Below are 25207 nucleotides of genomic sequence, written 5' to 3' on the forward strand. Positions count from 1 at the left end.
AATGTTAATCAGAATAATTAACTCAATGAGTCTTAGCATTGGAGTGCAGAGGTTCTTGCAGAGACAGATATAAGCAAAGACTAAATTAAATTTAAGATAGCACATGTATAATGTAATGCAGGCTTTAATGTGTAGCCTACCAATATAGTATGTTAGAGCGTTTACTTGATTAGCAGAAGTGTTTACTTTTCTTCTGACCAATCTTCTGAGGAAGACTGCTCTAGATTGTCATTTGCCCCTGCATGTCTTAGACCTTTCTAGGATTTGCCCAGCATTTAAGACAGCAAGTTATGGAAAAGGAGATTTTGTGACAACCTGGAAAAAAAAACAAAAAACAACCCACTAAACCAAACCAACCCAACCAAAAAACCACGAACATCAAAAATGAACCCAAAAACACAACAAAACAAACCATGCCAAAATACATCCTTCACAGAAATGCAAGTGACTTTTACAAGTATCCCACATAAAACCCCCATTAATAACTATATTAATCTATAAAAATGCCTTTGCAGCTAGTTTCATACTGAGACATAAGCCTGCACTTGTGTTGAAATCATACTGATAGAAATAGAACAGCACTTCAATCAAACATGAACCTGTTCAAATTGCCTCTTTCTTCTACAGTCTTCTTCTTGACACAGTATCTAACATCATATTGCAAAGGAGGCAGTACACATCAAATCAATCCATCATATAAAAATACAGCAAAGACATAAATGTATAATTATTTGCTATGAATAGTTACTTTCTCACACATTTCAGGATTTCTGGATTAATTCTGCACCTTCAGTAATTTTAGCTTATTTTCACAGATTCAGAGTGGCTGACATAGGAAGGGACCTCTGGAGATTACCTAGTCCAACTCCATTGATCAAAGAAGGGTCAACTACGAAGTTTGCTCAGGACCATGTTTTGAATGGATTTTGAGTATTTGCAAGGACTGAAGCTCCCTGTCCTTTCCAGGCAATCTGTTCTGGTGCTTGATCACCCCTATGGTAAAAAAGTTTCTCCCTGTGTTTAAATGGAATTCCTTGTATTTCAGTTTGTGCCCAGTGCCTCTTGCCTTTTCATTGGACATCACTGAGAAGAGTCTGGCTGCATCTCCTTTAGTCCCTCTCATTGGGTAACTAACACACATTGATAAAATCTCCCTGAGCCTTCTCTCCTCCAAGCTCTCCCAGCTTCTCCTAGCATGACAGATGCTCAAGTCCTTCAGTCATCTTCATTGACTGTCACATAAATTCATGTCTTTCTCATACTGGAGAGCCCAGAATTGGACACTGCATCATGAGTCTCAACAGGGCTGAGCAGAGGGGAAGGATCATCTTCCCTGACCTGCTGGCAACATTCTTACTAGTGCAGCCCAAAAGGCTGTTGACCCTCTTTGCCACAAGGCCACATTGCTGGCCCATGTTCAACTTCTTGTCCACCAGGACCCCCAGGTCCTTTTCAACAAGAGACATGCTTCCAGCCATCCATCCAAGGCACCAGTACATGCTGGGGCTTACTCCTCCCCAAGTTTTGCATTTCCCTTTGTTGAATTTCGTGAGATTCCTGTCAGCCCATTTCTCCAGCCTGTCCAGGTCCCTCTGAATGGCAACCCAATCCTCTATGAACCCCTCCCCCCAGTTTTGCATCATATGTAAACTTGCTGAGGATGCACTGGGTCATCATCCAAGTGATTTATGAAGATGTTAACAGTACTGGACCCAGTACTGATCTCTGTGGTACAGGGCCACCAGTAACTGGCCTCCAGTCTGAACTTCCAGCCACTGATCAGAACCTTTTGAAATCTGGTTGAACTGGCTGAGCTCAATCCATTTTACTGTTCATCTGCTCGTTCATCTAGTCCAGACTTCACCAGTTCGTCTACAATGACATTAGAGGACACAGCGTTGAAAGCCTTGCTAGTTAAAGCCAAAATAAACAACACTCACTGCCCTCCCCTCATTCATCGAGCTAGTAATTTCATCACAGGAGGTTATCGGGTGGGTCAGGCATGATTTCCCCTTTGTAAATTCATACCGATTACTCACCCTCATCTCCTTAGTATTTTTTGAAATGGTTTCCTGGATTATTCCTCCAGCACCCTCTGCCTGACCAGCCTCCAGTCACCCAGATCCATCCCCTTACCCTTCCCAAAGATAGGAGAGACATTTTCTCCAGCCCTTAAAAACACCCCCTGACCACTATTACCTTGCAAAAATAATCAAGAGTAGCCTCACAATGACATGGGCCAGATCCTTCAGCACTCGGTCGCATCCAATCAAGTCCCATGGACTCGTGTACACCCAGTTTCTTAAGAAAGTCTCCAACCCGACCCTCCTCCAAGGGTAAGTCTCCTTTGCTCCTGACTTTCCCATTGATTTGAGGTGCTTGAAAATTTCTGAGGGCAAACCTTAAGCAGCAAAGAGTAAAGAAGGCACCGAGTAGTACACCATCCTTCTCCATGCCCTTTGCCACCAGTCCCCCTGTTCCATTCCACAACAGGCCCATGTTTTCTCTCATCTTCCTTTTGCTGCTGATTAGGCTGCAGAAGTCCTAGTTGCTGTTCACATGCCTCACCAGATGCTATTCCAGGTGGGCTCTGGCTTTCCTAACCCTATTCCTGCATGCTTAGTCTGTGTTTCTGTGTCCCTCCCTGGTCATCTTCCCCTGGATTCCACTTCTTGTACGCTTCAGTTTTATGTCTGAGTTTAGCTAGGCACAACTTGTTCACCCACACAGGCCTCCTGAGACCTTTGTGGTGTTTTTTTCCTATATCAGTGAGATTAACTATTTTTGAGCTTGGAGAAGGTGATCCTTGAAAAATGGACCGTCTCTTCTGGACCCCTCTTCTCTCCAGAGTCATATTCCATGGGATGCTTTCAAAGACATCCTGAAAGATGTCAAAGTCTGCTCTTTTGAAATCTGGGGTTGTTATCCTGGTTACTCTGTTCCCTCCTCTCACAATCCTCAACTCCACCAACGCAACAGCCACTGCAGCCAAAGGCTGCCCCCAGCTCTAACTTACCCAATCAGCTCTTCCTTGTTCACTTGTAGCCCTCCTCTCTACGCATCTCAAAACAGGGAAAAAATGTAGACTTTACTGATCTTACACTTAACTGAGGCACTTTTTGTTGGTTTTTTTATTGCAGTTTTTGTGCTTTTTTTGTTTTTTAATAACAGATCACAATAATCAGTTACATCACCTATTGACAAACACATAAACTATTTGTGCACACAAAAAAAGAAATACTACCTTGCTAATTATCTTATTACCATAAGTCTGCAAAATCTGATAAGGCAGGTCAGTAACTAATACCTCACCCTACTTCTCTGTTTATAAGACACAGGCAAACAGCTGGGTGAAAAAGGAGATTCAGGTGGCAAGAGAAAGCATGCTAATGTCACCACTGCAAGGAAACAAGCAGTTGACACAGGAAGAAACAACCCCCTTCTGTGGAAAATCTGAGCCTGCAGATGCACTCAGTTAAAGGGATGAACTAATGAGTCAGAATCACATCAGTTATCCCCTAGCACAAGGCATTTTTTCCTAGGCAGATTCAAATGAGCTAAGTCCTTCAAAAGCTAGGAAGCAAAGGGATGCAAGGGAACTGAACTGCATTGGAGTTATGAGAAGAGAAAAAAAGAATTTAAAAAATATATTATTAGCCTCAATAAATATAAACCAGTCAGTCTTTGTCACGCTAAGATATGAAATGTCAGGCCTATGGCAGTCTGAAGTCTGTCAAAAAATTCCCCATACTCTCCTTAAGAGACAATGCTTAAAATTGAGTATTCTCTGCTCCCCTTTTCTTTTAAAGATACAAGAGGAAACCTATCATACTCATACTACCTTAACAACAAGTAAAGGACAAGGCATGATACGTAGCATTTTCATAGAATCATAGAATGGTAAGGGTTGGAAGGGACCTTAAAGATCATCTGGTTCCAACCCCCCTGCCATGAGCAGGGACATCTTCCGCTAGACCAGGCTGCTCAGAGCTCCATCCAACCTGGCCTTGAATACTGCCTGGGAGGAGGCATCCACAGCTTCTCTGGGCAACCTGTGCCAGTGTTTCACCACCCTCGTGGTGAAGAATTTCTTCCTAATATCTAATCTAAATCTGCACTCTTTTAGTTTACAGCCATTCCCCCTTGTCCTATGACTACACACCATTGTGAGAAGTCCCTCTCCATGCTCCCTGTAGGCCCCTTCAGGTACTGGAAGGCTGCTCTAAGGTCACCCCGGAGCCTTCTCTTCCCCAGGTTGAACAGCCCCAACTCCCTAAGCCTGTCCTCCTAGGAGAGGTACTCCAGCCCTCTGATCATCTTTGTGGCCTTCTTCTGGACCTGCTCCAACACATCCATGTCCTGCCTATGTTGGGGGCTCCAGAGCTGGACGCAGTACTCCAGGTGGGGTCTCACAAGAGCGGAGTAGAGGGGCAGAATCCCCTCCCTCGACCTGCTGGCCACGCTTCTCTTGATGCAGCCCAAGATCCAGTTGGCTTTCTGGGCTGCAAGCGCACGTTGCCGGCTCATGCTGAGCTTCTCATGCACCAGTACCCCCAAGTCCTTCTCCTCAGGGCTGCTCTCAAGCCACTCTCCGCCCAGCCTGTACTTGTGTTTGGGATTGCCCCGACCCACTTGCAGGACCTTACACTTGGCCTTGTCAAACTTCATGCACTTCACGCAGACCCACCTCTCCAGCCTGTCAAGGTCCCTCTGGATGGCATCCCTTCCCTCCAGTGTGTCAACCACACCACACAGCTTGGTGTCATCGGCAAACTTGCTGAGGGTGGACTCAGTCCCACTGTCCATGTCACCGACAAAGATATTGAACAGCCCCGGCCCCAGTACCGACACCTGAGGCACACCAAATTTTACCAGATCTGCAACAGCACAAACATTCAGTAGATGTCAGAAATTGCAGAAACGTCATTAAGAAGGAGTGTTGTGGAGTATGCATGAGAACAAACCAGAAATAAAGTAATTCATAATCAGTATTCCTAGATTGCAGCAGATGCTTCTATCCCTACCTTTTAAGTTCCACTATCTATATTGCAGAGAAGAAAAAAAAATGGAGGAGGCTGGAAAAAAGAGGCCAAGGAGAAGTGTGGCATACTATAATCGTACATCCCTATAGAACTGTAAATTTCAGATGTGTGCTCTTCGTAAAAGCACATTTCACGAAATGGAAACTGTATTCTGCTGTCCATTACAGCAGATGTAACAGACAATCATACCTAAATGTTTTTCTATGCAGCCTAATACTGATGAGCTTTAGGGCACTGAAATGCTCTGAGACACCTAAGAAACTAAAGATTCAAAACATCTATATTTTAGTATCATCATTTGAAGAACAAGTCACGCTTTTCAAATTTCTTCTTACAACCCAACAAGACAAATTTAAACCGAGCAAAAGGTAAACAGCAGCCCTCTTAACTAAGTTGGGAGTTAAAAAAATCTTTATGAAAGGAACAGAGGACACAGAAAGAGAGAGTGAAATGGATAAAGGTGTAATAATCCTTTTTTCACTGCATGGACATCGCAACCACCTTTTTTCTAATACATAAAATCCATTCCTAATACAGGAAGAGTGAGAGTCTGAGACAGAGGGCCATGTATATAGCCATCTAGTACTTCTCCAACAAAAAGGACGCTGAGTGCAAAGCCATGCTATTTAGCTGCAACACTGCATCACTGCCTCCTTCCCTACGCACCAGACACCTCTGCAACTGGCATACAGGCACATGAACATGAGCAAAGCCAGCATGCAGCACTGCAAACATGGGAAGACCTCCAAGCAAACAACTCCTAAGTCAAAGTCAGTTGTGCATTAATCCTCACGCATTAAGATTGACGGGCACGACTTTGCAAGTTGGCTGATGATACAAAACTGGGAGAAGCGATGGATACACAAGAAGGCTGTGCTGCCACTCAGTGTGACCTGGACAGGCTGGAGAGTTGCACACAGAAGAACCTGATGAAGTTCAAGAAGGGCAAGTGCAGGGTCCTGCACTTGGGGAGGAATAACCGCATGCACCAGTACAGGCTTGGGGTGGACCTGCTGGAGAGCAGCTCTGCGGAGAGGCACCTGGGAGTGCTGGTGGACGACAGGTTGACCATGAGCCAGCAGTGTGCCCTGGCTGCCAAGAAGGCCAATGGAATCCTGGGGTGCATTAAGAAGAGTGTGGCCACCGGGATATCCTCCCCCTCTACTCTGCCCTAGTGAGGCCTCATCTGGAGTACTCTGTCCAGTTCTGGGCTCCCCACTTCAAGAAAGATGAGGAGCTACTGGAGAGAGTCCAGCGGAGGGCTACGATAATGATGAGGGGACTGGAGCATCTCTCCTACGAGGAAAGGCTGAGGGAGCTGGGCTTGTTCAGCCTGAAGAAGAGAAGGCTGAGAGGGGACCTTAGAAATGCTTACAAATACCTGAAGGGTGGGTGTCAGGAGGATGGGGCCAAGCTCTTTTCAGTGGTGCCCAGTGACAGGACAAGGGGCAATGGGCACCAACTGAAGCACAGGAAGTTCCATCTGAACATGAGGAAGAACTTCTTCCCTCTGAGGGTGACGGAGCACTGGAACAGGCTGCCCAGGGAGGTTGTGGAGTCTCCTTCTCTGGAGATATTCAAGACCCGCCTGGACAAGGTCCTGTGCAGCCTGCTCTGGTGACCCTGCTTCGGCAGGGGGGTTGGGCTAGATGACCCACAGAGGTCCCTTCCAATACCTAACATTCTGTGATTCTGTGTGAGTTTCAGGACAGGACTTGGTGCCGTTACAAACAGCGCTGCAAAGCTGGAGGCTGTAAACTTACACTAGCCTTTCCACATGCTATCAGGTCTTCCCTACTTCATTGCAAGCCAAATCAAGTGTTCAACCCTCAGCCCCAACATAACTGGACACACAGAAGTATCTTAGATGGAGTAGTAAAACTATTTTCCAAGATTTCTGAAATTTATTTTAAGCATGAAACCTATGTAATCAGAAAGGCTTAAAACTTTAACAACTGCCAGCTGCATCTTCTTTTTTTTTAAAACTGAAAGTAGCACTTCTAATGTTCACGTAAAGAACAATACAGTCAGGAAAAAGCTAAACCTACAAGCCAGTGAAGAATTGGGGCTACAGTGCTGGTCAATGCTCGTCTTGCAGAGCTAACAATCCACTACAAACAGCAAGAACTGAGTAGGAAAGGAAGGCAAGAAATCTATCATCAAAACATTCCTATTTTATTACAAGCTACAGCCACCAATCATTTCCTCACTAGGCAGCTTATTTCTTGTACAGGACACTAGACAGAACTGAGAGAGAAAAGGCCACCAGTACCTCAGCAATTCCCTTAAATCCCCCAAAAACTACAGACAGAAATGTGGAATCCCTTGAAATATGTGGCAAAGATAGGCAGAAAAAAGTAAGTTGGAAATACTTGCAAAAATAAGTGTTTGTCTAGAACAATGATTTCAACACTGAGAAAAATTAGGTAAACTTCTAATAAAAATCAGAAACCTAAAAAACCAGATACTAATATAGTCTAATAGAGCACTGTGGTTTTTTTCTTATGTGGTATCTGTACATGCTGCATGTTCGTTTATCTTATAAAACTATCAGAATTGATCAATCTCTAGAGACACATGAAGTATATAAATCCATGTTCTGTAGTTCTTTAACCCAATACTAAGCTAATACATTAGATCATATTGCACATTTGTGTGCTTCTCCTGCCCCCAACATTTGACTTTTTTTTTTTTTCCTCCTTAAATCAGACTCCCAACTCTTCTCATCACCACATTAAATATGCAAAAATCATAAAAGACAAATCCATCAGCAACTTGCATTCACTTCCTGGTAGGTCTTGCCAAGCAAAATAAGCCACAGCATGAGAAATCCAAAAGGGATTTCCCAAGGCAAGAATTTTCTGACCACTGCTTTCCCTCCTCCCAGGTTTTGAATTTAGAATCTGAACAGTCTCAAACGTGATGTAATAACTTAGAAAAGGTGATCAAAAACAACGTTGAGTGTATGAAAATACAGATCTGAGTGGTAGAAAAGCCTCATGCACAAGAGCTTCAACTCCTAATGAAATTGTTCAAAGGACTTCAAATTCAGTAGGGACTTCTTACAAATAGATCAGATTCTTGCAGAAGAAATAGAGGCTCACCCCTCTGGATGAGCATCCAGGACTTGTGCTAAACTGTTGTGGGTTTCTTTCTTTGCTTTTAGCAGAGTGAGGTCATCTTGCTTTCACTGGTCCTCTGTTTGGAAATGATTACCCAACCATTCTGCCAGATGCAGGAAGTCAACAAAATGAGAACTGTGTTTACATATTTTTTCTATACTCTTCCAGTTATAGTAAGTTACAGGTTTTACTTCGAAAAATAACAGATTTGAAAAATCAGCTTTTTGTAAATTTTAAGCTAAGTATTTTAAAAGTTACACAGCGACAACCAGAAAAGCTTTTAAACAGAAAAACTAGTATACTCAAGAAGTTGAGTATTTATCAATTTTAACATCTTTTTTGTTATTTTGGAAATGTATAGTTTGAGTTTCCTACTGTCAGATCAAGGAAAAAAAAAAAAAAACTTTCATACCAGACAACAGGGAACCAGCACTGGAATACATTTGTCTGGTGCAGAAATTCCTAATCAATAGTGCGTTTATACACATATATAGTTTGTATACATGTGTGTGTATATATATATATAAAGCACTATTTTTTTTTTAATATACACAATGCCTATTTGAAAGCTTGGCTTATGTAGGAACTGGGGAGAAACAACATCCACTGGGCAGGGAGAAGGAAGCAAGGAACTACACAGGCATCTATTCTTGTAATTCAGAAAAAGAGTCAGGAAAATGTTTTCGCCTACAATATGTTGTAAAATATATCATTCTTTCAGCTGTTTGACATATTTTTGCCACTGCGAGAAGGGCTTTTGATAAAGCACTTGACACATTTCTAAGGAACACGCAAATCTTTCCTTCTTCCACTACACATCGATGAGAGAAGCATGCACATTTTAAGAGACCCATCCTCTTACTCAGGTTTCTGAGTGGGGAAAAACACCACAGGCTATTCAGGCTATTTTTTTTTTTCCACTTCTGATAACTTATGCCCAGGGAAAAAAAATATTTTCTTGTCCCTTCTCCTTCTCAAAAATTCACCTGAGTGCCAAATACAGCTACCTTTAATTATAAATATTTTATCGAACCATTTAAAAAACATTTGCAATTAAATGCTTCCTGAACTCTAACTTGCGAATTGAACTTGCATGACACATTTGTTCAAGGATCTGGAGAAGACACATAAGCGGCACTCCAATACCACTGCAAGAAATTCTGTTCTTGAGAAAGAACAAAACATTGCATATCCATGTGCTAAATGAATTAGCATCAGGTATGACACGCAAACTTTCCAGACCTGAAAGACCTCAGAACACGTTCCAGAAGATCATGAACCTCACCTCCTCCATCACCAGCCAAAGGTGATGCTTACAAAAAGTTTTGATGTAAGTTGTAGGTGACAGTTTTGAAAGCGTTTAAAAATAATAACAGAGAACAGTAATAACTTAAAACATAAATTTCTTTCCATTATTACCTGTCCCAGCCCATGCACATTGACCATCACTAAGTATTATACCAAAGCCAGTGCCTAAATCTTTTTCCCATGATACTTGTAGAAAATATGTTGCTTCTGGATCGGAAACTGGATGAATTCTGTTCAAAGTCTTCTCCATTTTCTAGACAGACACCTGTTTAGGAAGTAAGATCATCTTGTTAAAATCAATGGCTTATTTTCCAGAGGTGCTTAGCAGCTTTACATAACTAGCTTGTAAAAAACCAAAAATGATACAAGTATAAACATACTTAGAATTTTATTTCACTTTCCTCCACAAATTCAGTTTTTCAGAGAACTGACAATATTTCCAAACAGAAAACTAGATTAAAATATGTAAGGTTTAAAAGAACAGTGCCAACAATCAAATACACTTGAATAGTCCCTAATTAAGAAACTAAGCATCAGGAAGCTGGGAAACAGAAAATTAGAATACACATGCACTTCCCATGGCTATGTTTTCAACTTACTGCCCACTATCACCCAACATACAGAACATGGAATATAATTCAAAACAATCAATAATCAAAATAATTCAAATCTGGAAGACTGTCATGTGAAAGCATGCCACTAAGCTTCCCTGCAAAGCAGACATTGTCGTAGATGCCAGCAACAATCAAAGAAATTATTTTAAAAAACTAGATGCCGCAGAGAACAAAATTTATGATGATGCAGCGAATTTTTTGCTCAATATCAAAGCAACTTGGCAATCTGTACTTGACATGAGACCTTCTAAAGAATCCCATGTATTTACACATAGTCTGACAAACATGAATCCTGATGGTACTCAAGAACTTTAAAACTGCATTTGGCAATTTGCTCCACCAAATAACAAAGAAATAGCTAATTTTAGAGTTAGCATTGACATTATAGTACTTTCATTGAGAATTCTGCATGCTGTCCAGTACTTGAAGAGTTTGTTTTGGGGTGTTCAGTTGCTTTGGGCTTTTCTTTTTTTTTTTTTTGAAGAATGAAGTGAGTGAAAAAGGGTTACATATTCACTCACACACTAAAAATGACATGTATTAACAAAAGCAGGAAAAACACAACTGAGGCATTTAAACTACATGCACTGAGTACAAAGATGCTTGAGTACAAAGATGCTTGGACGCTCTAGGTATTAGAAGCTCTATCAAGATTTCCGTCTAACATGTAGCAATAAGCAATCATGATCAGCCTCAGTTCAGGCCCTGAAGGGGTCTCTGTTCTTCAAGCAGTAGTAGAGGAAAGCTCTTTTCTTTGCTTATGGACACTGAGAGCAAAATTTAGATGTACATTTAACTACCATGGGCCTCCCAAAGAGTTGGTATTTTCAGGTTAGGAGGAACAGTTTTAACTGCAGTTGACTGCACTCTGTCTGACCTTTGCTCAACTATGCACCCAAGAACATTTGAAAATGCCTTTCCCTTGTCCAGACAAGTGTGCAGTATTCAAAAGCAGCAAAATATATGAACATAAGACTTGTTTTTCAAGCATAAAGCTGCATTTACAGCTAGACAACAGCTGCATTGTCAGTAATACAAGCATTCATTATAAATATCCGTAAGGTTAATGAAACTACACATTAACTATTTGTGATGGCTAACTAAACCACAACACAGGCGCGCATGGACTAACAAATAGTATTTCTACACAAGAAGAAGAACATCACATAAAGTGCCTCCTACGAATTCCAGGCTGAACTTTGGCTAAAAGATGTCACTAGGCACTTCCAGCATTGCTGACTACCCATTACATTTTCATCACCAAATACTCGAAGTGCTAACTTTATTTTTCAGTTTAAAGCTTAAGTACACATAAGCACCATAACATACCCCTGTTTAAAATACTTTTCCATAGAGTTTAGGATTCATAATCTACGGCAGGAGTAAAAGGAAATAAATTAGGTACCTACAGCTAAGCATCATAAATTCTCACCAGCAACAGTAAGAGACACGGCTTTAATATTTACATCCATAAACTACCACTGCTTATGCTATTGCAGATGTCATACTTGGCATTTCTATTCAGAGAAAATTCACCAGAAACTAAAAAGTTACTTAAAAGAATATTGAAAAATTAGTCTGAGTGTCAAAAAATGTCTTCTATTTCTATCACCAATCAACTGGCCACTTCTGAAAATCTACCGTATGTCTGTGTACCTGTAAGCAAGCACACAAAAATAAACATTTCGGGCATGGTGGCCTCGAACAAGGCCTTTGTAACTAGGGGCTACAGAACTAAAGCCACTTTAAAAATCTGCAGCACATTAATTGCCTGGACATAGGTCAATAAAGAGCACAGGACAGGAAGCACAAGCAACGTGTGTAGTATGTATAAGCACATGGGCATGTGTTCTCTCCTTTGCCTGCCAGATACCCTTTTGCTTTTGGCTTGTTCTGGAAAAATATAGTTACAAAATATTTTCCTAAAAGTCCTTCTCTGAAAGACAATGTTTTTAAAAACACTTTACTTATTCTTTTTTTACTTAAAGATCATAAAGTAGTTGCACACAACCCAGACAGACAGCATACAAGGTACTGATGCACAGATAGAGTTCAGTAGGGAGTTTGTGCTTGTTGCATTTGATCATTACCACAAAGCAGAGCAGCACTCGGTGAAAATCACCTGCACCAAAGGCTTTCTTTTTATTGTAGACTGTTCATAACAGAAAGCAAAGCAAGCGAGTTGGACTTTCTATGTATATGATGACAAAGCGAATGAAGTATCAGTGCTTAGGGAGAAAAAGTGATGTCAAGAGTCACACAGGAAATTTATTTATTTGTTTAAAGATGTACTAACAAGGTCTCTAAGGCCTGAAATGAAATTCATCTGATATAATACTGTGCTTCCCATGCACCCACCATACTTATGTGTATGAAATACACGTAAGTATTTCACTCAAGTGATGTGGCACAGCTAAAAGTAAAGATTCTCTTTAGACTTCATTCTTCAGTGGTCAGTTGCCAGCATAAGGGATGAGACTGTTAGCAGAACCGAGAAAACTTCCATACCATTTGTATACCTGTAGGAAAACATGACTTCAATAAAAACAAACACACTGAGCAGATACAATACAGAAGAATGTTCTGTATTTCATAATAAAACACAAAACATAGTTGTCAAGCTTTTCCGCATTTTATTGTGCACCTTTGAACAAACAATTTTACAAGAGAACATAAAACGAAAATACTTTTTCTCCCAGCTTTTATCTCCTCCATTGTGCTCAGTGACCTTCTGAGAGGAGTATTAGCTATTACCACCTGTTAAGAAACTGCCTCACAAAGCAGAGCTCAGCCTGGCTTGAGATCTCCAAGCACTCAACTGTCCAACCCATCAGCAAAAGCTTAAGGATTCTTGGCTGTATATAATGGCTATTATCTAATTCTCTTCAAGAGGAACAAACCTTCATGAAAACTAGTCTGACCTACACAGCTTATACAAACATTACTGCAAATAAAAGTATTGTATCTTACTGCTTTGTTAAAGCTTTTTTGTAATCAAAAAACCCAAACAAAAAAAAAAATTCAAACCCCCTCTTCCACAAACCTCCCAACAACACAACACAACACAATTCTTCCAAGGAGTATAGTGTCATGTTGAGTAAACGGATAAACCACACACAGCTCAAGCATGAATACAGCTGAGAATAGCAAAAGTGTTAGCTAACTGTCTAGCAACTAGCAATTACCACTAACGAAAGAAAAAAATACAGAAACTAAATCAGAGCATATTCCTTATTAATTTACTATAAGGTAAGTGCACACATCTCATCCACTCTAAAGGTAAAATTTAATAATATATGTACACCAGTATATTTTCAAAATAAGAATTTCAGGTGAAAGAAGTTGGACATCCTACTTCAACACCCAAAGTTAGCTGTATGTTCATAGGATTCACAAGTGACTTTGTTCAACATCTTTAAAAGATGTATCGCTCTACACTTCTAAAGCTGAACTAAAACAACCTCCTTATGACTAACCTATCTCAATTCACCTGCCTGCTTACTATATTCACTCATTACCCCGTCAGCTTTCAACGTGCCAAGCATATGCGACTCCTCACAGATCAAGTACTTGTGCATAAAAGGTGATCATGTTCCTACCAGAGCTGCACAGTTAAAGATGTCATATATAGACAAATTGGAGAGTTACCAGAGAAGGGAAAAAATTATGTACATTTCAATCTAGTATCTAAATAATGCTTAAAAAGGCCAATTATTCAACAGAATAATTCATTGTCATAACCACCACACATGCAAAATTCCAGCCAACAGGCCTGCATATATTTGTCTACCTTTATACATTAAAAAAGTAGCCCTACTACAAATATTATTAGTAAATTTTCAAATGAATGCCAAATCATTTCTCTGTTGTGGCTATTGTCTCAAATAATCCATTAACACTACACCTACAAGTAAAGCATAAAAAGTCACAGCTGATTAAAGTACTCTGGGCCAGATGCTCAGCCAGAACAAAATAACTGCAGATGTACTGACAGAGGGGACTGGAAAATACATGCCAGCCCGGGACTTGACCTTCCACAGAACTGGTCATATAGGCTTGCAGAAGCTGGTACTGCTTTTTAAGATGTTACTAACATCCCCATCTCCACCAAGTCATAATTTCATTATGAAAGACAGCCAAAAATACAAGGGATGAGGGACAGCTGAAACTTCAAGAGTTAGTTTCTCTTTGACATCTTTGGGTGGAAAGGTAGAGAGACAGGTAACAACTGTATTAACGCTCAAAATGGTTAAAATACCCACCTGAATTTTGGCACTCTCACTATTTAACAGTCTAGCTGCTGCTGAAGCTTACAAAAAAAATCATTGCACAAAACCAGACTGTTTTTACAGCTATCCAAAAAAACTAAATTACTGAAATCAGACCCTCACTGTTGCAGTCTAAAAAGCACCTCTGAGTCTATTAGACCAGAGGATTACTTCCGAGTGCTGTTCAATATTCAGCAATGCTGTCTCTGTAGGCTCTTTCCACTCACTGTCTCTACAAAATGAGAGCAGTCGGTACTTTCTTCCTTCCTTAAATATGATACAGAAAGTCTGCAGAGAAACTGATTGATTAGGGCCATAAGAAAGCCAGTGTTTTTCTCCTTAAGGGTACTTGAGGTCACACGACATACCAGCACCTCATCATGTTAGAGCCAAGGATCTGAGACAAGTTTGCAGGTGGGGACAGTTGAGTCCCACCCCAAATTTGTAAATCAGAGACTTTACTGAGGCCTTCGAACAGTTGGGGATTGAGCTGTTTAGCACTTTGTCCTTTTGGTCTTTGTCTTCTATGATCTATATTAGGCAATGTTTCTTTCTACGGAGAAATCAGCTTTTGGCTGGTGTGCAATTGACTGGAGTCTACTCTCTGAATAAACAGCGTACACAGTTGCATCTGAATAAATAAGACACTGTTAAAATTGGTTTACAAAGAATTTTATATGTTGTTTTGGATTAGGCATAGACCAAAAGCCAAATCTTTTAGGCTGCTCCAACACAGCATCATTGATATTTTGAACTTCAGCACTTTATTTTTTTCGACGCAGACTAATGGCTTTTTCTCAAATTGCTTCGGCTGCAGGTGTTCCAAACTTTAGCAGCTATGCATGGAAGGCTACTTACAGATCAGAAAGAGCTACTATGTCTTTCTAATGGAGCAATTAACTTAAGTGCTTTCTTGTTGAGAAAAATAGGGAGCTATCTACAGTGAGTTCAGAATACAAGACCAGCACACACAGCACACTGCTATTAAAGTCTACAATTTGATCACTTCTGTCCTTGGCTTGAACACCGCATACACTACAAATCAGAACCTAATAATCAGAAGAAAGCGAATGGCTAACCTAAAATCACAGACCAGGTACTATTCAGGAGATGCTACATGTACTTATAAGTGGATTATTGGAGATTTAAACCAGTCAAGAAAAACACAAATTGCTTTTAAAGATTAACACTAGCTATTACCACATTTTCTAACAGAAGGAAATAAGATAATGATATTTCTGAACATTTGTAGAGATATATTTCACAAAAATTTATATTCTCTCATGTTAATTTAAAATTCTATTAACTCCAATATTTAAAGAGGAAAAGCATTAAAATATCTGACAAAAAATTCAAATTAACAAGAAAACAATACAGCATCCTTCCTATCACATCTCACTATCAGCCTCCCATTCCCTTGTCCACAATATTTGTTTGACATTGAAGAAAGATTCAATAATAACCTTCTGCTGTAACAGACACACCTGAAGACCAAAGAAGACAAAAATTTTCAAAGGGCTTTGTTTCCTAATGAAATTTACAGGGCTAACACATTTTATGTTACATGCAACCGAAATTGTATCTAGTTGTTCTTTTGTTTAACTCTGTTCTACATTAAAAGCACAAGGATCACAATTGTGTCAATAATGCAACTTTGTTTTGCAGATAAAGGAAATGAATAAAAGATTGGCACTGGATATGAAGAAGTAACTGAATGACTTTATAACTTTGTGCAGACGGGTGGACGGCCCATTTTAAAAATTCAGTCCTGCATGACAACATTTGATCAAGAGATTGACTTCATGACAGCTGCAGTCAGTACTTGGTACTTATGGACTCAACTGCAGAAGCAAGCCTCACATGGCTAACATTTACACCGCTTGCTTCCCACTGTTTCATGGCAGCTGCAAAAGGATTGGAAACACGCACATACTTTTTGTGCAACTGTCCAAAAAAAAGAAAAATAAAACCAGTCTTGAGCCTGTCAGACTCCATGGGCCAATAGGATGTGCAAGATTTGCCACAAAAGATCTGGAATCTACGGTAAGGAACAACCCTTGTCAGACTTATTTACTACAGTCACCAGCTGAAAAATGAGGAGAAACAGAAGGAAGCAGACAGACAACAACCTTTATAGCAGGAATCTTACTAACAAGCTTTGATCTTAATAGTAGCCTGCAGGCAAAGCCCACCCTGGTGTCTTTCATCCTCTTGAAGTATCAGGTCTAACCCACTACCAACTCCAGGCATCCAGGCTCGCCAAGATTACTTATAAGCATCTATATTAGAGGATAGTTTAAGCTGTAACAAAGTTGAAAGAAAAAGGCCTTCCTATATCAAAATAAACACCCAAGTGGGCAATTATACTAATATATACTAGCAAGTAAGAGAGTATCTGGATAGATTTCCAAAAGTGACAAACCTTTTTTTTTTACCCTTTTCTACAACTTCTTCCCACAGTTCAGTGCATGCAAGTTGTCAAATACTCACTGTCCTAAATTCCCATCAGAAAAATCCTAAGGTTTCTCTATATACATCAGGACACACCAGCTGAATGTTACAAATCTGTAAAAAATAAAATTAAGTCACACACCTGAAATATTTCCTGATGAAAAAGTTAATTTTAGTACTGAAGTTACTAAAAAGTGTGTACAGAACTGAGCAAGGATCAAAGACGACCACCAGATCAGCTTCAAGTGGGCAGATCTGGGATGCAAAGTCAGCAGGCGTGCCTAAAAGACCCAGAATCATTACCTTTGTTGCCTCTGGGAGATGCAAGCCCCAACAAATATGTTGTAATTCTACTTTGGCAGTAGGTCAGCCTGGCTTTCCAAGGCCCCACCTCAGCCAACGGTGGCATGGAGCCACACCTGTTTTGCCTGCTCCTGAGAACTGCAACCCTAGACTTAGACTATTTATTGAGAAAGATAATTCACTTTCTAAACAAACAAACAAAAAAAACCAAAAACAAGCCAAAAAAACCAAAACTAAATACTTATCAATTTCCCCATAATCCCTCTGAAAAGACAGCACTAAAATAATTACATGTTCCACAGATTTAGAAATGGAAAAAGGAAACAAATTTGTACAATTCCGCCACATGCAACGTTTGAGTCTGTTGTATACAATCAGTAAGAACCAAGATTCAGGAATTCCTAGTATCTTAGCCATATTTCCAAAAGCATCTCTGCAGTTTTCAGTAAGTTAATATTATCCATCTGAGTACAGGAAAGTTGAGGAATTAAAAAAAGAAGGGCAGCATGTTTTAACCGCCCTTCATCCATCCAAAAATACCCAGATGCATATGTCTTTTTGATGTATATTTGGATAACATAGTCCGGTTGAGGTATCATCTGTTTTCCAAAACACTGCCTTCTTTAGGATTAAGTGTTATCAGAATATCCAACACAAATCTGTCCTACAGATTTCTTTTGTTTTCTATTCTTTAGTCTCCATATAGACCTATTATAATCCCACTCAGTTTGACGTGTTTCTGTAAATGTTTGGCCTTACATCGCTAAGCAATGGATTCCACTAAACACTCTGCCTTCTATTTTTTTAATTTGAAATAAAGTCCAATAAATTTAGTACTACTGAATCCACAAGAGCTCCATAGGCAAGAGTGACAAATCTGAACCAAGGATGAATGAAACAAAGAAATCGGTGTCTGCTAGATATGGATGGATGTAATTTCATATGTAAAATTTCTGAAGAGCTTTGAAAAATTGAGCCCAGTAACCTGGAAAAATAAGTTTCACCAAATGTAGCCACTTCAGTGAGACAAGAGCAGGTATAAATATGAAGGCTTACATATCCTCCTCCTCCCACCTCTACATCCAAGACTTTTCAAAGAGATAGATTATTTTAATTTTACATCCCTGTCAAATTAATAATTACAAATAGGCCTAGACTCCAGATTGCTTTATCTTGCTAAACAGTTTCCTAAGGCACTTTCTTTGAAGAAAATTCCTGCATTACCTGTCTTCACTTAGAAAAAAAATTATTATTTTTCTTTCCATTTGCTATTTACCTAATAGAAAAGGCAACAATGATCTCCCTGAAAACAAAGAGCCCACACTACTTTAATTTATTAATTTTAACACTGTAATTCATTTTGTTTCATATGGCCCCCATAGAAAAAAAATTCACAAGACATTTTCAATGAACTGCGATATTCACTTTCAATGCACTTAAATTTCAATTTTGCAGCTCTTTATTCAGCCTTGTTTATTACTTTGCATTGAAAGTTAATTACTTTTTTTATGGATTAAGCTGAGCAATCAGAGTTTGAAGACAAGGCAAAGAGACATCCATTCATGTTGAACACTGATTTAAACTGTTGCCATAGACGGGCACAGGTTCAGATGTGGTTCTTTAACCTGCCTCAAATGCTAAGCCATGAGATTCAAGGTATCGAGTAACACAACAGGTACCTATACATAGGATTATACTATGCCGATGCCCCATGATATAGCAACTTCAAGAGAGACAAGAAATCCACAGAAACTGGAGGACAGACTAGACGACCTTTAAAGGTCCCTTCCAACTCAAAACTATGCTATGAGATTCACCATTTAGCTTGGGTTTTGTAATAATTCACACTGGACAAACCCAAACAGGAGCAGAGCACCAACCCATACCCAAGAATGACACACACGCCATTATTTTAACAAGGAGAGGACTAGCACAGAAGTCCCAGAACCTCACAGTTCCACTAAAGAGATAGCAAATTCAGTGGCTATGGACTCTACATCCTAAGCAATCACTTACATACCTATTAGCTTGTGCTTAGTCAGCATTACATCTACAAACCACATTTAGAAAGGAAAGAGGACACAAAGAGCTTCACAAGAGTCACTTGCACTTTCTACATCTTAAGTTCTATACACAGAAGTACAAAGCTTTTCAAGACGTATCAGGTCACTGCTTTTTTAAGTAGTTTTCCTGACTCTTTCATGTGGTGATTTTTTTTCCTTACTATGGGCTAGGCAAAAAAAAAAGAACAAAACTAAACTACTCTCAAAAATTAAACCCTTACCCAAGACACTTGATGGCAAGCAGGGGGTCTACTTAAGGAAACCGGCTTTTCAATATTAGTTTTCCCTCACAACTACTTAAGAATGCTAGCTTGCACTGGAGTGAAAACAAATTTGCAGACTAATATGATGACGCTGCAGGGGCATACCTGTGGAAAAATGCCATTGGGACTTGAATCGAGAGGGCATTTAGGAACTCATTAGGAAAATATAGCACAAAAGTGATTTGATATTGCACCAGTTAGACACAGTTTTGAGATCTTAAAGTGTAAGTTATTACAAGGCAAATATGTGGTGTATCAGTGGAGAGGTCTCAAAAGTGTCGTTTTAAGACTGTCCTTGCTTTTCCAGATAAGTTAAATGAGTTCTTACGGAATAATGACACCAAAAAAAAAAATAGGGGGGGGAAGGGGCAGAAATTCAAACACAACAAAAGGGAAAAATATTTTAAAAATAAGTCTCAGTTAAGCTTAGGCTTCCCTGCATCCTGGCTCGCACTTCACCTTCATGTTGGTGAGGTTACTGGGCCCAGACTGCAGAAGCTCAGCAGAACCACTACTGCACATCACTATCTGAAATGAAACAGTGAACAAATACAGTGATGCTGAACTAATGCAGCTACATGAGCATAAAAATCCTGACCCTTTGCACAGACAAGTCAATTCTCCACAACTCCAACAAACTGTTTCAGTACAGTTTTAGATACAGAACCCCCACTGCATTTTCCTCCCTTTCAATGTTACAAGTACACTTACTTGTTTTGCATCAAGTACCAAAATCACAACATAACCTTGAATTAACAGTATATACTAAGAAATTCCTCCTCTACCTCAGTATTTAAAGAGAAAAAAGCCATCTGTTTTTAACATGGTCGAGGTTAATAAAATAAATCCTTAGAACAGAGAAGATTAAAGCAAGATTATAAAATACAAAGCACAGTTTTCATCTATACACTTCCCTGACCAAGGCAATGGAAAAAAAGAAAACCTTCTCTCTGATATTACCTTCAGGAGATTATGAATCATAAGTCAAGTAGGTCTATTACCAAGATACATACAAGAATGCTTCAACTGGTTTCTTGCCTCTTATCTCCAAAAATAATTATCCTCTATGACAGCAATGCCTAGCTTTCACCAAAATTAACATTTCTGCCCAATCTCCATTATGCCTATGGCCACTGTCTGCTGCACTCTGTAAATTAATGTTAAGTTTCACAGCTGGAGAAATTTAATATAAGCCCACACAATTCCATTTGCTGCCTCCAACTCCTGTCTAAGCCTCCCTCATTGGCTCAGCCAACACAAATCTCTCCTCAGATTTTTGTGAAGTTTCCACCATAAGCTTGACACAGCTGACAGTATTTGGAAAGCCCCATGCTCCCTCTTTCCTGTCCAGCTACTGTGCTGAAAAGGGTGGCCTCTAAGATCCTTTTGTAGACCTACAAACAAACAATCCCTTTCACAATCATTTGAATAATTTTTTTAAACACAAATGGAGCCTGTGGTAGGATATATAGCCTCACTCTTCCTTTAATTGCATTAATTTTTCCATCCCAAGATAGCAAGCAATTTGGCTGATGTCTAGATCAAGAAGACAAAAGTTCTCAGTCTCTGCACTTTTAAAATCGCCTAAGATCAGTATCCCTTTTTTACTATTTATTTTACAATCTCTGCTCTGTCTGCGCTGTTGGAGGACACCCCTTCCCACAAAACTCACCTAGAAGTTTGCAAAGCAGATGCAGAAATATTCCAATAATTTTCCAAACTTTGGAAATTTGGATTATTCAATCAAATAATTTTTTTCTGAAATTACTAGTATGCTTCAGAACATAGTACCCCCAGAGGCCCCTGCTTAGGCACGCGCATAATGAAATTTTTTTTCAGCTTGGAACTTTTCCTGTAAGATATGTTCTTTATGTTGATCAAATTTGACTGTGTTAGATTAGCAAACAACAGTAATTTGTTTAGTAATTCTCTTCTATATTTCACCCTAGCTTGTGTCAACATGGTATCACACATAATCCAGTAAATCTTTTATATCATAGAACCATAGAATAGAATCATAGAATTGTTTAGGTTGGAGGAGACTCCAAGATCATCAAGTCCAACCATCAACCTGTCAACTCCACCACAAAACCATGTCCCTAAGCTCCGTATCTACCTGTCTTTTAAATACCTCCAGGGATGGTGCATCAACCACTTCCCTAGGCAGCCTATTCCAGTGCTTGACAACTCTTTCAGTGAAGAAATTTTTCCCAATATCTTAAGATATCTTGGACAGCAGTCCTTACTATTACATTATCTGATACTAAGTTCCACTAACAGTCTTCAAATTCATAGGAGTGTTTTGCCACCTTTCCTTTTTTTCACCTCATGTAGACACAAAGGAGGTGGGGAGGACTAAAATCCACAAAGAAATCCCAATTCTGTTTCCTAACCCAGAAAAGCGACACAGGTCCAAGTCAGCAGAGGGACCAGGGATGGAACTAGAGCAAACCCTACTTATGGTGAAAAATATTCATTTCATGAACCTTTAATGTTATTTTACAATAGTTTTCTAAATTGGATTCTTTCTTATTTAGTGAAGTTAGTCCAGATCATAATTTAAATGTGTATGCACATTAATTTATATGTTCCCCTCAATAACAGCAATCACTATACACTTCTTGCCAAATGTAACAGTGAAGAAAGCACAGCTGCATCCTATTAACCTTGAAGACATAAATAAAGGTTCTAGACCTTGAAAATCTCACCCTAAACTCCTGGCAATTCCACCTGCTCATCAAGCATGTGTTGTGATTTTTCATTTGGGCCTCCTGAGCTCTAACAAAACCCCTTAAAACATCCTCCGCCTAGTGCTAAGCCCTAGGCGACAAGAGGTAAAGATTAAAATGTCTCATCTTTAAGTGGCACTGAAAGATAACAAGGACATCAGAAATACACATTGAGACAAAACAGCAAGTGACCCTGTAAGGCTCACTGCACAGACATAGGCATGTAATATATAACATAGTGAAGCCAACATGCAGTACAGTAAACCATTTTAAATTATCTCATCCATACTGAAATGGAAGTTTATTGGTCAAAACAGACCACTGTAAGCTAGCTATCCAGCGTTCTTGCAAAGCCGCTGCCAAGGCAAGACACCTGCAGCAGCAACACCGGGATTGTGTATGTCAGAAGAGGGGCTAAGAGCACCTATGTCTTGTACAGCATAACTATTTCTACAGCAAGGCCATGACACTTTTTTTTTTTTTTTTTACAGCAAGCTGGAGTATCTTGCTAAGTTGTGCAGTACCCATCAGTTGTGTAAGGCTTCATCTTTCTTTTTTTTTCTTTTTAAATAATACTTTATGGAAAAGCTTTGTTTTGCACATTGTAAGTAATGACTTAGATGTACTAGGTTTTGTCCAGATCAATGCTTGAAATCAATGGAGTTTAAATGCTGAGGCAATTTTGAAAACCTTTTATGCACTTTCGTCTAAATAATAGTTTAAAATCTAACTCTTAAGTACTTGAACAGATACGTTAAAATCATCTTGTACATCCAAGATGCTGCTGTTCTGCTCATTTCACTATCAATATCAGAATAACTCCTGAAGTGCCTGTGTCATATAGCAAATCATTCTAAACGCTCTCTATAACAGCAGTCAAAAAATGCCTAATATATATAATAATAACATATAATGCCCATACAGTAACACACAAGTGCTTTCTCTCTACAATATGGAAAACATCACCACCATTACATCGTCCAACAAGTGACAGAATCCCAGACTATAAACTCAGTATCTGTGTATCCCACACCAAGTATAGGATAGCAGCGGGCATATTCATTCCTCACAGTCTTTCAAGACTCTAGTGAACTCCTATAAAACAACAGCCTACAGAATTCACAGCTTTTTATCATACTGATAGAGGACAGCAATGCACATGAAAACTGCCATGAAAAGCAGAAATTTTAAGTTACAGGAATTCCCATCATTCTATGAACATTCCCTATCATATATCACCTGACACATTAAGTTTCTATAAAATGTATGGTTACAACGCTAGGCTAAAGTGTTCCTCCGAAGTAACTCTGATCTGAATGCTGAAGATTGAGTATTCCTTCTCGCTCAGAAGAGCTGCAACCTCCAAGCCTTTTACAGCTATTGTGGTTCAGCCTGCTGTAGTGAAAATAGTGTGCACTTTCGCTAGGTAACAAAGGAGGACAGGAAACAGAAAGAAAGAAGAGCCATACCTAAATGTAGATAGTTTTTTTGCAAAAGGGTATTAGCAAACACAGTGCTGTGTTCTAATACTGCTGTCAGCATACAGAACACTACCTACCCACTACATGTCTGCCTGAATAATGCATAGCACTCATGTTCTGCCACCTCCTTATTCCAGTGAGAGAGCTAAATGAATTTGTAGCTGTAGCAACTATGCAAATCAGCTTTCATGCATTCACGCTTGTAGTTGAAGATACTAGGAACAGAAGTGGATATGATGTAAAAGCCAAAAAAGAGCATTATCAGCTTTTGCCAGTCATTCAAACTAGCATATCCAGAAAAAAACAACTGCATTTATATCTTATTTGCAAATTTTTTTCACCTCATATGTACACATGCGCATTTGTTATGCACAAAAACTTCTTTATACAGATGTACCTGTGATGTCAGTCACCCATCTGTGATATTTTTAAGCTATCTCCTCCAATTCTCCTACTTCTTAAGAAAGCTAAGAGACACAGGAGAAGCTACATCCCTATCCTCCCACATGCAACTGACATTGTTTTGTTACAATTCTTCATGCATTTGGAAACAACCTAGAAGCTTAATCTCCAAAGGTACCTTTTTTACCTTTCATTATACACACTAATTCCTCGGTACTGCCTAAACACTCAACTGAACAGCATGCAGTCTATGCAAATCACACTACTAAAACATTTCTTAACACGCATGTACTACAAAGCACAGCCAGCACCACTAAAGGTCCTTTAAAAAATCCCAAACAACCCAGAAAACCAGTACCCATCATATAGTTCTATTTACCTATTTGAATATTGCTGTATAGATCAGTATCACTGTTTAAACTTCTGATTTGAGATTTCAACAGACAAGTATGCTTATGCAGCCAATTCCTGTAGATGCTACCAACCAAGCCCTCTCAGCCACTCATAGCTGGTTTTCCATGACACTGTACTAATTAGGAAAAAAAAAAAAAAGGGAAACTGGAGTACCACCATCGGAAATCTTGTATTTCAATCAATATCTTACGTGTATCACAGCTGCATCCCAAAACACATCGTCATGCGATGTAGACTCTCTTTTAAAGGATGCCACTGAGGCTTCTACAAGACCATTAATTATCAAATGGCATTTTTCCCACAAGAGCAAAACATAGAGCTGAAAGCATTTTAATATAGCATGTAATCAATGAAAATTCTTCACATAGTTGCGACTGTTTGAGACTTCACTTGAAAATTAAATCATTAGGGTAAATAAAAAGCATTTCTGCAAAAATCTGTAACGGATTTCACAAGTGAGCTTACCCGAAACTACCAAAGTAGATAACAGTATATAAAAATTATCATATAGGTCATGTTTGCAAACAAAACTACTGAACAACAGAAAGCTCGCGGACCACCTAGAAGAAAGCTTGACTACAGTACAACCAAGAACTGACAGCTGCAGTCTCCTCTGCTGTGACAGAATTCATTTTTCAATTTCAGTAACTAATCCACATTGAGAAACCAAAAGTGAAACCAAAAAGGAAACCAAACCAGTTTTCTTTTTGCATCTTAGAGACACATAAACAAGTTCAAAAGTATTAT

The 25207-nt window shown here is 39.3% G+C and overlaps 1 protein-coding gene across 5 annotated transcripts in view; it reads right to left on the bottom strand.

Moving 5' to 3' along the window:
• The window catches only part of XRCC4 (X-ray repair cross complementing 4), a 192679-nt gene that overhangs the window by 164919 nt on the left and 2553 nt on the right, over positions 1-25207 (bottom strand). For 4 of the 5 annotated variants that reach the window (XR_012761948.1, XR_012761947.1, XM_075411597.1 and 1 more), the window contains exon 2: positions 9584-9737. Coding sequence is in view for 2 of the 5 variants with exons in the window: in XM_075411597.1 (XP_075267712.1) it covers positions 9584-9722 (139 nt within the window). In the remaining 3 variants the exon portion in view is untranslated. Of the gene's footprint in view, positions 1-165; positions 297-9583; positions 9738-25207 lie in introns of those variants that run through there. The other variant, XR_012761949.1, reaches the window with a different exon arrangement.

This window comes from Opisthocomus hoazin, chromosome Z (genome assembly GCF_030867145.1).
Source record: "Opisthocomus hoazin isolate bOpiHoa1 chromosome Z, bOpiHoa1.hap1, whole genome shotgun sequence".
In the NCBI taxonomy this organism is placed as follows: Eukaryota; Metazoa; Chordata; class Aves; order Opisthocomiformes; family Opisthocomidae; genus Opisthocomus; species Opisthocomus hoazin.